The following is a 14,111-nucleotide window of genomic DNA, read 5'->3' as shown; positions in this document are numbered from 1 at the left end:
TGAATCCCCCCACCCCCATCCACCCCTGTGCAAGGGAAATGACTCTGTTGATCAGCCAGCAGTGTTCTTTGCACAAAGCATTTTCTCATTAAAGGGAGCAAAACATCATCCTAGTAAAAGAAACGCCCAAAGCATTTATCACTATGTAAAACGATGGAGGTAGCATCTCCAGCTGCCCAGCCCAATCCTGCTTCCTTCAGCCAAAAGGCCTTTGAAATTTCCAGTTCCTTGAATGTTAGAGCTAAATGGCAGATGATGTCAGCAGGGAGAGGATCCTAAGCCCACATGAGCTAATGAAGAAATGTACAAGGGGCTGAAGTCTTTAACTCCTCCCAAGATGGCTGATCTCCATGTTTTCTTGGAAGAAGGAGGAGAAAAATAAATGCTGGCCAGCTATTCATCCTTTAGCAGGAAAATTGGATGACGCTTCCGATCAGCATTTCTCAACCTTAGCAACTTTAAAAGGTATGGATTTTAACTCCCAACTGTTGAATATCCAGGATTCTTAAAAGGCCAGCAACAGCCTATGCTGCGCCCTGATTGGCTGGGACGCAGCATGGCCTGTTGCTGGCCTTTTAAGAATCCTGGATATTCAACACCAACATTCCCCCAACTTAATGGGGGGAGCGCAATGTCCTCAACTTGCAACAGTTCTGTTTTGTGGCCATTCGAAGTGACAGCAGCACCGAAAAAATTGACTTACAATTTTTGTTGCAGCATCCTGACACTTATGTGATCAACATTCAGATGCTTGGAAACTAACTCATATTTATGACGGTTGCAATGTCCTGGGATCCCACAAACCCCTTTTGTCACCTTCTGACTAGCCAGAGTCACTTAACAACCCTGTTACTAACTTAAGAATTACATTGATTCACTTAACAATTGTGGCAAGAAGGGTCGTAAAATGGGGCAAAATTCACTGAACAACTGTCTCGCTTAGCAACAGAAATGTTGGACTCAATGGTAGTCGTTAAGGCAAGGACGACCTGTATTGTTTTAGGGAGCAAGGACCAACATTGTGTAATGGAGAAGATGATAAAGGAAGAACTCCAGATTCCAGTCCCAATGTGGGGCAATCTTGAGTCAATCTCCCACCTTCAGAGGGTTGTTGTAAAAATTAAATGAGAGGAGACTGTCAGAGTTTGTTTCAGCAATCACATCGAGAAAGCACACACAGGTAACTGATTCAGCAGGATTCATTAACTTCTCTTTATATACAACATAACGCATAAAGTAAATATACAATACCAAAAGCAGGTTTTCCAACCTGGTGGCAAATACAAACAAAACACAGGCAGAGAAGGAAAAAAGTTTCAATTTCAGTTCAGAGCAGCAGACTAGTTTTGAGTTCAACACAGACTCAGAGCCCCAGAGCTAAGCCATGCCCAGGCTCCTAGCTGTTTCAGCCCCCATTGGCTGACTTTGTTACTAAGCCCTACTCCAGTTCATGAATATAGCTACACTGACAGAGACCCCTCCTTGCCTCTCATACACTCTTGTTGTAGTACAAAGGGGAACCTAAAATAGCAGTAAATAAACACATCTTATGAGAAGATAAGAGCTGTGGTGGCGCAGTGGTCAGGATGCAGTATTGCAGGCTAATTCTGCCATCTACTGGAGTTTTAACTCCTGCCTTCCATCCTTCCGAAGTCAGTAAAATGAGGGCGCAGATTATTGGGGGCAAGATGCTGACTCTATAAACTGCTTAGAGAGGGCTGTAAAAGCATTATGAAGCGGTACATCAGTCTAAGTGCTATTGCTACTTTTTGGTCATAAAAACATCAACTCTGAGTTGCTGGATAAGACGCCTGGCCCATCAAGGCCAATAGTGTGTTCTCAACTGCACAGTTAAGCCCACTGGTCTCCCAGCTTTCAGAAGCAGCCTTGTTGCCATCAAGATGAATAGCCATTGATCCCCATGACTGATCCAACATTCCCTTGATCCTTCAACACTGGTACGAACTTGGCAGTTGTGACCAGCTGTTTTCTCCCCCCCTTCCAAAAGTGCATATTCTTTGCATTAGCACGGTTGACCCAACGCATATAAACCACATGTACAAATTGCACACTTTCAAGTGTTTCTTTTAATGATTGTTAGGCTTGCAATGTCTTTACTTCAGTTTCGCTAGAAAAGTATACAGCCTTCTCCCCTGTAAGATTTTTCCAAGAACTCTGTAAGGCCGCCAGGCTCAAAATTTTGGGTTTGCATAATCTGGAACTGCGCCGCCTACGGTATGATCTAAGCACAGTACACAACATTGTCTCTTACAACGTCCTACCTGTCAACAACCTCTTCAGCTTCCACCTCTATAATACACGGGCAAACAATTGATGCAAACTCAAGGTAAACCGCTCCAAACTCGATTGCAGAAAATACGACTTCAGCAACAGAGTGATCAACGCCTGGAATGCTCTACCTGACTCCGTTGTTACATCCTTGAACCTTCACAGCTTCAACCTCAAACTGTCTCCCATGGACCTTACACTATTCCTAAGAGGTCTGTAAAGGGAGCGTGCATAAGCGCACCAGCGTGCCTACCGTCCCTGTCCTACTGTCCCCACTTATCTGTATTCATTTCTTTTGTTCATGTCCATGTTTATATTTATACCTACTATCTTGTACATATTTGACAAACTAGTAAATGCAAACACAAATACATGTTGGCCAAAAGACACTCGGGAAGCTTCCAAGATGGTGAACACAGAAGTGGACATTTCAGACCGTAGACCAACACCTTAACTTGACTCTTGTTCACTATTTTCAGAACATGTTGAGGAGTTAGCTAAAGAGGTATCCTTTCCCACCAGCAAGACACAAGCCAGGATGGAGCATCGTTTGAGACAAATAGATGAGGATCATGCTTCCTCCCACATTTGTTGAAAAGAGTTGATGTTGTCTGGACTGGAAAACCCAAGTTGCGACCTCAGCAAATTAAGATGAGCAAAAGTTCAGCAGGGTGAATTGCTCCTGATTCTGTTCCATCCAAACAGCCTAACCCAGTGACTGTTTCAGGGCTGTTTTCATAAGGTAAAGGGTAAAGGTTCCCCTCGCACATACATGCTAGTCGTTCCCGACTCTAGAGGGCGGTGCTCATCTTCATTTCAAAGCCAAAGAGCCAGTGCTGTCCGAAGACGTCTCCATGGTCATGTGGCCGACATGACTAAACGCCGAAGGCTCACAGAACGCTGTTACTTTCCCACCAAAGGTGGTTTCTATATGTCTACTTGCATGTTTCGAACTGTTAGGTTGGCAGAAGCTGGGACAAGTAACGGTAGCTCACTCCATTACACGGCGCTAGGGATTTGAACCGCCGAACTGCTGACCTTTCTGATCGACAAGCTCAGCGTCTTAGACCCTGAGTCACCGCGTCCCTGGCTGTTTTCATACTGAGGTTCTAATTTTGGTTTGAAGAGGAGGGCAGTTCGCTCCTAGGAGATACTAAGAACCAGTTAATATATTACCAACCGGCCCCCAAAAAGCAGAAGGAGGTCAAATGACTGCTGAAACTTCTGCTTTTAGAATTGTTGCTGTAGAAAGGAAGAACTTGGGAGAATCCAAAAAACGTAGGCGGGGAAGATGGCCCAGTCTTAGGTTCAATGTCGCACCACCCAAAAAAATCACACAGCGCAGAGCCTGTCATATGTTTCTCTTCCATCAGAAGACAAAGAAAAATAAAAAAATGGACCCGTTCATTTGTTTATGGTCAGGGGGATTTTTGCAAGGGAATGCTTTTAAATAAATCTCACCCTTGTGAATTTGAAGAAGGCCCAAACCAGGGTTCCCCAAACTTGCCAACTTTTAAGACTTGTGGGACGCGGTGGCTCAGTGGCTAAGATGCTGAGCTTGTCGATCAGAAAGGTCAGCAGTTTGAATCCCTAGCACTGTGTAACGGAGTGAGCTCCCAATGCTTGTCTCAGCTTCTGCCAACCTAGCAGTTCGAAAGCACGTAAAAAATGCAAGTAGAAAAATAGGGACCGCCTTTGTTGGGAAGGTAACAGCGTTCTGCACCTTCGGCATTTAGTCATGCCGGCCACATGACCACGGAGACATCTTCGGACAGTGCTGGCTCTTCGGCTTTGAAACAGAGATGAGCACCGCCCCCTGGAGTCAGGAACGACTAGCAAGGGGAATCTTTAGCTTTACCTTAAGACTTGTGGACTTCAACTCCGAGAATTCTCCAGCCAGCATAGCTGGTCTTAAAGTTGCCAAGTTTGAAGACCTCTGGCCTAAACACATGGAGATCTGAACTATTCAGCTCACAAATCTCCCTATAAGGAAATATTGGTTTTAATTACAACAGCCTCTTTGCTAATCTTAGATAACCAGCTCTGAGGTAATAACCATTTAATGGGGAAAACAATAGTTTCTTCTCTTTATTTAGAAACATAATAAGAGCTGAAGGGACTTGCATAATAGAGGAAGAATCGTACAATAGTAATTATCTCTGGAAAAGAATGTTCTGAAGCCACTTATATATTTCTTAACTTTTGCCTCTTTCTTTTTTGCATTTCTTGCACTGTTTGGTTTCTTCTCCTCTTCTTTTCTTCTCCTCTTTCTTTTCTTTTTTTCAATTTCAATTTATTCTGCGGAAACAATTCTTGATAAATATAAAAACATAAATAAAAGTAACACAGTAGCATTCATGTTATAGTCAACTTAAAAAAGAGACAAGGAGTCCTCAGCTTAGAGCAGTTCATTTACTGACTGAAGTTACAACGGCACTGAAAACAGCAACTTGAGCATTTTTCACACGACCGTTGTAGCATCCCTATGGTCATGTGTTCAAAATTCAGACTGTCGGCAACTGACTCATATTTATGACGGTTGCAGGGTCCCGGGATCAGCATGCTACCTCTGCTGGCAGGCCAAACAGCATTTGGCCTGCCAGCAGCCAGCAGAGATAGCAGCCGATTCGGACAGTGAGGAGGTTGGGGAGGAAGATGGGCCAGCCCTGGAGTCTGGGGAAGGCTCTGATGAGGGCTCTGTGTCGGAGGCAGAGAGGGGGCCAGAGCCCTCTGACAGTTATCAGCTGCCTTTGGAATCAGACATCAGTGAGGCAGACGAACAGCTGGAGCCTGTTCCCAATGTGCGCATGCACAAAGTTGCCAGATGAAGGGAATAGCTAAAGAACAGGGGTCGACTTGGGAGTAAGGCCACAGGTGGATGATGAATGGCCCTCCCAGAGGAAATAAAAGAGGAACGAAAGGGGAGTGGAGTTTGCAGGAGGCAATTAGTTTGCTTCATTGGTTCATGACTCTCTGAGACTCTGCCACGTTTTGCAAATATCGGCCTGTCAGCTCTCCAACCCAGAGAAGGTCTGTGACTGTAAATCCTCCCTTGAAAGACTTTGCTGGATGTGAATGAGAAGAATTCACAGCAAATTAATAAAAGTGTTTTTTGTCAGGACCAGGAGTTTGCTTCAGGCTCTTGAGAAGAAGCCTACGTCAGAACACAAGGGATCCTCTTTTGCAACCTTCTGACAAGTAAAGTCAATGGGGAAGCCACTTAAGAACCGGGTTACTAATTTAACATTCACTTAACAACTGTGGAAGGAAAGGTCATAAAATGGAGCAAATTTCACTTAACAACTGTCTCACTTAGCAACAGATATTTGGGGCTCAGTTGTGGTTGTATGTCGAGGACTACTTGTATAAAGTTCCTATCCGGCCTCAATCCCCTATCAACCATCCCTATGGTCTAAATTGACATCTGGCAATCTGTACCACAGTAAATAATAACACTGGTTTGTTTGTTTCTTCAAAAAAGGAAAACACATTTGCAGATAATTGGGTCTTTGTTCCATAGATCATCATAGGAATGTAAATATGTTGGGGTATTCAGTGGTGGGTTTCATATTTTGTTACCACCGGTTAGCGGGTGCACACACTGCTTCCATGCATGCGCCCGGCCTCAAAAACATGGGACCGCACAGAGCCAGGGCATGTGGGCAATTTCCGCTACCAGTTCGGGCGAATCAGTCCGAACCGGCTGAATACCGCCCTGGGAGTATCCTTAACAAGATGTGCCTAACCATGATGGTGGCCAGAGGTTAAAATACATGCATTACAAGTCTTTGCATCATGAGGTCACACCAAGAAAATAAAGAGCAAAGTTCTGGTTCTGGCAGGTTTTAATCATTTTTCTCCCACCAGGTCTCTGGTGAAGACCTGTGAATTAAAAGAGGAGATGTCACTTCCATTGTATGTCAAGTTACCAGAAGAAGCCTCCAAAATTAGAATTAGTCCCTCGTGCTTCTGGAGTGAAACTGAAACGTGGGTGGCAGAGCTAATGCCAGTTTCATCTACGCCTCCTCTCTTTCGATTTTTAAAATATTACACTGCAAAGACACTCAATGGAAGCGAACATTGGGAGAAGATTGGAAGAAACAGGATCGAAAGATTATGGATGCTTTTGGTGTTGGAAACGTCTGAGAATAACCAAGGATATGATACACCTTGGAAAACCCAAAAAAAACAGACCATAGGAGCAATCAATCCAGAGTTCTCATGGAAAGCAAAAATAGCCAAACATCAACTTAATCATACATTGAATGCATGATGTGAAGGGCCACCTGCCTTGAGAAGTCCATAAGGGTGGGAAGTTGAGAAGAAAGAGAAGGCAAAGAGGTGGCCAGGAGCAAGGTTGGGTGGATTCAGTTACACTGGTATCAATTGGGAGACCAGGATGGAGAGAGATCATATTGGAGATCTATCTATATTAGCAGTTCTTAAATTGTTTGGCCCAATCATCTCTTTTGTTTGGCCCAATGTTACAGAGTGGATCTCTATGATGCACTCTGGAACATTGTTGTGAGTATCAAATCTGTTCATTTTAAAACCCCATGTTCAAAAGTGGTCTGTATCAATAGTCACTGATTTAACATCCCTTTTGGTAGGCCACCTGCCTTGAAGACAGTCATCCAACAACCCAACTTCCTGGCTGACACTCAGCCAATGGAAGAGCTTGCTTTCAGAAATTGTGGATGTTCCATCACTGGAAGCTTTCAAAAAGAGATTGGACAACCGTGTTTGAAATGGCATAGGGTCTCCTGCTCAAGCAGGGGGTTGGACTAGAAGACCTTGAAGATCCCTTCCAACTCTATTATTATATGTTTTTTTCCTAGTCATTAAATAATGCCAGGAAAAAAAACTATACTCTCTTGTTTCACATACATCCCTATCTGGATCCTTGATTCACAAATTGTTTCATTACAAACTGCTCTATTACTCCCAAGGTATGTCCACATTACCTCCATGGGTAATTACTCCCAGTTTAAGAACCACTGATCTATATGGTTGTTAAGAGATATCACCAGCCTGATGGCTTATAATCGTATCTACCTATTTCAAGGAACAATTGTGCAATATAGGAGAAGCCAAAGTTACTATTAAGCTCAACTGCACATCCATATATTTGCTTGACAAGTGAACATTTCCCTTGTGCCCGTGGTGGGGAATCTATGGCACCCGTGCCGGAAGTGGCATGCAGAGCCATCTCTCTGGGCATGCCAGCTGTCGCCCATTGCTCTTCTGGGTTCCGGCACACATATGCACACTGGCCAACTGGTCTTCATGCATGCGGGAGTGCTAGAAACTGGAAGAGCAGCTCCCTGGCATGCATGCATGCGCCGGGAAGCTGAGCTTCCAGTTTCCGGTGCTCGCATGCGCGCTGGCCAGCTGGTCTTGGCTGACAGCCAGCTGGCATGTGCGCCAAGAAATTAAAAGAAGTTTGCTCCTGGGGAGGAAAGCTATGGCAAACCTAGACAGCATATTAAAAAGCAGAGACATCACCCTGCCAACAAAAGGACGTATAGTCAAGGCTATGGTTTTCCCAGTTGCTATGGATGGCTGCAAAAGTTGGACCAATGGAGTCCTTTGAACTCTGGTGCTGGAGAAGACTCCTGTGAGTCCCTTGGACTGCAAGGCAATCAAATAGGTCGGTCCTAGAGGAGATCAACCCTGACTGCTCTTTAGAAGGCCAGATGCTGAAGAGGAAACTCAAATACTTTGGCCACCTAATGAGAAGGAAGGACTCCCTGGAGAAGAGCCTAATGCTGGGAACAATGGAGGGCAAGAGAAGAAGGGGCCAACAGAGAATAGGTGGCTGGATGGAGTCACCGAAGTAGTCGGCATGAGCTTAAATGGACTCCAGGGGATGGTGGAGGACAGGAAGGTCTGGAGGAATGTTGTCCATGGGGTCGCAATGGGCGGGCATGACTTCACAACTAACAACAACAACAACAAGCTTGTCCTTCTACAAACTTCAACCTTGACATTTTGATCATTTCTACCTCATTCTTGGTGGCTTCCAATTCTCCCAGTCCAGAGATTACCGCATTTGCTATCACAAGGACTTTCTTCCTGAAAGTTTCAAGCTGTCCCAGCTTTGCAAGGAACATCGTTATCCAAACCCTCATGATACAGATCTGAATTCCAATAAAGTCACACCCAAGAGGGCAGTTTGGACATTCTGAACTCTAATCCGCTTTATGCCTTTTGAGACCAGTCTGTTTTCCTTACCCAGCAATCTTACACAGTCATCCTTCATTCTGTAAGTTCTCTTTGTACAAAAGTGATAAGATTCTTAGAAAGCCAACCGCCATGACTGTGACTTCATTGGATAAGCAGTTCAAAATAAGCATCCCAGCATTGTAGCTCAGCTCCCACAGACTTCTATATGCAAAGGGCAATTGGACTTTCTTGGATTTTTTTTCCTTTGAAAATGTTTCGCTTCTCATCCAAGAAGCTTCTTCACTGCGCTTCCATTCAGAACTGAAGAAGCGTCTCGGATGAGAAGCGAAATGTTTTCAGAGAAAATTCAAGGCTAGACTGCATAAACAGAGGGATAGAATCAAGATCATGTGAAGTGATGTTACCGCTTTATAATGCCTTGGTAAGACCACACTTGGACTACTGCAACCAATTTTGGTCCCCCACAATATAAAAAGGATGTTGAGACTCTGGAAAGTGCAAAGAGGAGCAACAAAGAGTGATGCCCCATCACTCCATCTCTTTATTTTAATCTTACTCCAGCAAGGAACCATGCCCCATGCAAAGTTACGTAAGAATAAGAACGGAAATAAGAACTCCAGATTCTGGTGTAAGAATAACGCTGATAAGAAATCTGCAAGATGAATTTTAAATCTCCTGCATTTAAAAAAAAAACCTTCATGCTACAAATAAAAACCCCAGAGATCTAACAAGATCATACTTGTTATGATCTTGAATACTGAAAACTGAACTCTGCATTCAGTTTTGGTTGCCATGAGGTAAAAAAGATATGGAGACTCTAGAAAGAGTGCAGAGAAGAGCAACCAAGAGGATTAAGGGACTGCAGGCTAAAGCATATGAAGAACATCTGCAGGAATTGGGTATGTCTACTTTAATGAAAAGAAGGACTAAAGGAGATGATAGCAGTGTTCCAATATTTGAGGGGCTTCCACAAAGAAGAGGGGAGGGGGTTTCAACCTATTTTCCAAAGCAAAAGAAGGCAAGACAAAAAGCAAGGGATGGATGGAAACTGAACAAAGAGAGAAGCAACCTAGAACTAAGCATACATTTCCTGACAATAAAAAACAATCAACCAGTGGAACAACTTGCCTTCAGAAGTTATGGATGCTCCAACACTGGAGACTTTTAAGAAGAGACTGGGCAACATTGCCTAAAATAGTATTGTACAGCCACCTGCTTGTGCAGGGGGTTGGACTAGAAGACCTCAAAGGTCCCTTCCAATTGAAGTTATTCTGCAAAAAAAAAACCCCCACCCTGTTGCCTTTTTTCGGGGGGGGGGAGGAGAAACCATCGTTGGGACATTGCTTGGAGGATTTCAACTAGTGTTTTGCATACATGGGATGTCCTCTGCAGCTCAGCCCCGGTTCCCCACCCAGGCTCACCCCATTCCAGCATCTGCCACAGCCCTTGGCTTGTCCTCTTCAAGCCACAACCCCACCGGCCAGAAAGGAAGACTTGGTTGGCGAGAAGGAAAATGATTTCTACCCAAATGCTTCTTCTGATACAGCAACCGATCCCCGGGGCTAATTGTCCATTGATCTGCTCTTTATGCATAAATCTATCCATTGTTGCCCTGTTCCAAATGCAGCATTTCGAGCATTTTTGTCCAAGAGAACAGGCCGAGGGGGGGGAGGGAGATCTCACCCTCCACAGCAGAACACAATCCAAAGATACCAGAGATAGCTATTTATGCGAGGCTCCCCAGAGACTGGCTGCTATAGTTATTTAAAGTTCGTCAAGGCGGGGCTGTGTGTGGGAGGGGGGACGTTGAACAAGTCACTAATACACTACAAGTATCCAAAGCCATGGGGAGGGGAAGGAGGGGCTGAAATCCTGATGCCTGGGTGGGTGGGGGGAACATCTCCTTCTCTGTGATCACTGCCTCTCTTTTGCTTTTATTTTCCAGGTTTCAAAAAAAAAAAAAGGGAGGGAGGGAGAGTGAAACGTAAAAACTCCAGGCGAAAGCGAGGGGTGTGACTGAAAAGGCACCCAAATGAGCTATGGATCCTGCCCTCTGCAACCCACCCACCCACCCAGCCAGGCTTGAGGAGGTGGGTGGAATGCAGTCGGTACATTGTTCCGGGGCCCATGGAGCTCAAAGGGGGCCCATGAAGGGGCAAATCAGCAAACTAAAGCTGATAAAAAACATTATCTAAGATCTATTTGGCAAGATTTGGCAGGACCCTGTAGTGAGTCTGATGTTGCAAAAACGATTAATTTTGATGATGTGATTTGCAATTTTGCTATGAAAAAGCAAAAACCTTTGTTTAGCAGAATATAAATGCCATTACAACTCCACTATCATAACTGTTATGAGCTTGTAATCCATCTAGTATTCAATTCATTGTTTATGTAGATTGTTTCACAATTGTTTAGATACTGTGTATTATTTTTATTATTTTTTACAGAAGCACCTGCCCTCTTTTTAATATATCTGCAAGCGTGTTTGAATGTAATTAATAAATGTACAATTAGGACATTATTGCTTTATGTGTCCAGGTGTAAGTGAGGGGGCCCATATTAGTCTTGTTCCAGAACTTAATAATAATTTGGAGAATTTTTCTACAGGGTTTCAGGCACCGAAACCCTTCTCAGAGCTGCTTCCCAGAGCTGCCTCCTTTTACTTGCCTCTCTTCTTCCCACTCCCCTCCCTGGGAAGCTCCGATAGGATTCCAGTGAGAGAAATTAAACCAAGGGACCTTGGAGGTCATGTAGTCCAACTCGGAGGGCAGGCGCAGGAATGGTGTTTCCTCCGGTCCTGGGGTCCTGCTCAGCCTGTTGAGGGACGGGCTGGTCCAGGAGGGTGGGACCCCTGCTTGGCAACCCCGGTGGAGTAGAGGGCGGAGCCTGAGGAGGGGCATTGGTTTGGGAACAGAGTGGGAAGGATCAGCTGCTGCTGCAGCCCCGCCTGAGCAACAGGGCTCCCCCTCCCAACTCCAGCTGAGAAGGGGGGGGGGTCAATCACACACAAGGGTGTGTGTGTGTGTGTGTGTGTGTGTGTGTGTGTGCTGGAAAGCAGGTGGTTTCATGGTCAAGACTTTAAGCCGCTCTTCACCCACAGCTGCTTCTAAACCAAATCTAAATTTCATTTTTAATAGGGGGCAATTTGAACCTTGTTTAAACCAAGTTAATGGCCTTTTAGGCTTCCTCCGCCTGAGTAGAGTTCACTTTTTGAGTAAAGAATTAGATGTCACCGGGGTGGGGGCATCAGGATTTTAGTGATGCTTAGGTGGGGCATGGCCCAAAAAAGATTGGGAACCCCTGCCCTAAACTTTCCTGCACCCTCACCATCTGCTTTTCTTTGCAACTTTCTGCCAAAAGGTAACGTCGGAATCCGAATCTATGGCCAGTCCGCCCCCAGGGCTCCACGGAGCTCGACAAACCCCCTTCCCACCACAACACGCATCTCTCCAAAAAAAATCTACCAGTCACCCTATTTACACGTTTTGTGATGGTGCGTGGTAGGGACCCGCTCTTGAGCTCTTGCTTTCGTCCCACGTCCCAACGACTGCAACCGCGACACGGTCTGTCCCGCCGCCCCATCCAATAGCTAAAGCTGCAAGTCCTCCTAAGGATTTCGTCTCCTCGTCGGTCCGGCTCGCCCACCCGCCCGCGGTCCTGCAACTTTCCCAAGCCGGGCACGTCGGGTGGAGGGCGCCGCCTCACCCCCACCCGCCCACCCCTCCCCAAGCGGAGCCAAAGGCGGCCGCCTCGCCTTGCAAGCCCGGCGGCGGGGCTGGAGGCGCGCGCGATGGCCTCTCGTTCGAAAAAACAAAAGCCGCCTTCGCTCCGGATTGCGTAACGCGCGGAGGCGCTGGCAGACCCGAGGCTGGGGGACAAGGGCGGGTGGGGAGGGGGTTGGAGACAAGGGTGAATGGGGAGGGGGCTGGGGGACAAGAATAGGTGGGGAGGGGGTTGGGGAACAAGGGTGGGAGAAGGTTGGCGACAAGGGTAAATGGGGAGGGGGCTGGGGGCCAAGGGTGGGAGGGGGTTGGAGATGTGGGTGGGGAGGGGGCCAAGGGTGGTGGGGAGGGGGCCGGGAAAGGAGGAGGGGGCTGGGAAGGGGGTCAAATAAGCACCCAAGAAGCCTCCTCCGCCTCCAAAGCCACCGTTTTACCCCCTAGACGGCTGGAGTCGCAGCCCTCCTTTTCCCAGGAGCGCACCCACCCACCCACTCACGCAGCCAGCCTCCCGCTCGCTCAATCCCCGCTCGGAAGCCGAGCAGGATCCGCAGCCGCCGGCCTTTCCTTGGGGAGGGGGCCGCACAGGGGAGGGAGAGATGGAGCCCCCTGAGACTCACGTAGCGCTTGAGCTTCTTCTCGGGGGGCGACTTGATCAGCCAGCCGGTGCAGACGACGTGTCCCGCGCTCATCTTCGCCCGCCTCCAGCGCCCGGGGACGCGCCGCCCGACCCGCAGCCACACAGAGGAGGCGGCGGCGCTCGCCCGCACCCAACGCGGACCGGAGCGCCGATCGCCCCCGCCGCCGCTCTCGCAGCCGAGGCAGGAAGTCGCGGCATTGAGCGGAGACCCGCGCAGCTGCGAGCCCAGTGCCGGCCGTCGGGGCACGTGATGCCGGGCCTGGCCCAGCCCTGTCAACAAAGCCAGGCACGTGTGAAAGGGCCGGGACTCGCCTCTGGCGGCGCAGTCCTGCTCCGCGGGGAGCCGCTGTGGCTCGCTTAGCCGCCCGTCCTGCTTGTTCTCCCGGCACGGCTGCTGCTTCTACCGACGCTTCCCCGGGGAGAGGGCGGGGGCGGGGTGTGAAAAGAGGCAGGGGGCGTGTAGGAAAACCCCCCTCCCCGTCCTCTCCTCCTTGACAGGTTCTTCCGGAATCTGGAAACTATGGTTTGTTTCAACCAGGGTTGAGTGCCCCTTTCTCAAGCTTTAGTAAGACCAGATCTGGAACACGTTCACCACTACAAAAAAAGATGTTGAGACTTTGGGGGGGGGGGAGTGCAAAGAAGAGATCCCTGCACAAGACGATAGCTGTGTTGCTGTCAAACAACAAACAACAACACATCACCCTCCAAGGGGAAATAGGTGATACAGTTATCAGTGAGATGGATATGCATGAAGCAGAAAGGCATTTGGGAAAATATGGTTTTGCTTTAGGTGAAAAAAATAAAAGAAATCGGGAGGAAAACCCACAGAAGTGCCTTTTTTCTGGCAACGTGTCATGGCTTTTGTCAAAATAGGGAATGCCAAAATAACGAATGCCTTATCAAACCCAGCACCAGTCAATAGCGGTGTCCCCAAGGCAGCATTTTAGGACCCCTACTCTTTCTATTTTATGTAAACAACTTCTGCGATCAAATGATAAGCAGCTGCGTCATCTTCACTTCATTATTTAACAGCACTGACGATGCTACTGCCCTACAAAGCAACCTCGACTGTGTGTCAGAATGGTCACCCAATTGGCAACTCCAAATCTCAACTAACAAATGCTCTGTCCTACACATTGGCAATAAAAATCAGGGCACCAAATACAAATTGGGTGGAAACAACCTCCTAGATGACCCTCACTCTGTCAAGGACCTTGGAGTACTCATCTCAAACGATCTAAGCCCCAGAGCTCACTGTAACAGCATGGCCAACAAGG

At 47.2% G+C, this 14,111-nt stretch overlaps 1 protein-coding gene across 2 annotated transcripts in view; it reads right to left on the bottom strand.

Annotated features, from left to right (window-relative positions):
- GAB3 (GRB2 associated binding protein 3) overlaps window positions 1-13,162 on the bottom strand; it is a 98,038-nt gene extending 84,876 nt beyond the window's left edge. Inside the window, exon 1 of one of the 2 annotated variants that reach the window (XM_087728415.1) lies at window positions 12,815-13,162. In XM_087728415.1, coding sequence (XP_087584541.1) covers window positions 12,815-12,886 — 72 coding nt within the window. In that variant the 5' untranslated portion in view covers window positions 12,887-13,162. The remainder of the gene's footprint in view (window positions 1-12,814) is intronic. The other variant, XM_087728414.1, reaches the window with a different exon arrangement.
- Window positions 13,163-14,111: the final 949 nt, after the last annotated feature.

Source organism: Thamnophis sirtalis, unplaced genomic scaffold (genome assembly GCF_051295495.1).
Source record: "Thamnophis sirtalis isolate CommonGarterSnake01/CBP01778 unplaced genomic scaffold, rThaSir2_p1.2 scaffold_13, whole genome shotgun sequence".
Taxonomy (NCBI): Eukaryota; Metazoa; Chordata; class Lepidosauria; order Squamata; family Natricidae; genus Thamnophis; species Thamnophis sirtalis.
Note: the sequence above shows the minus strand (reverse complement) of the source record. Positions and strands in the feature narration are given on the sequence as shown.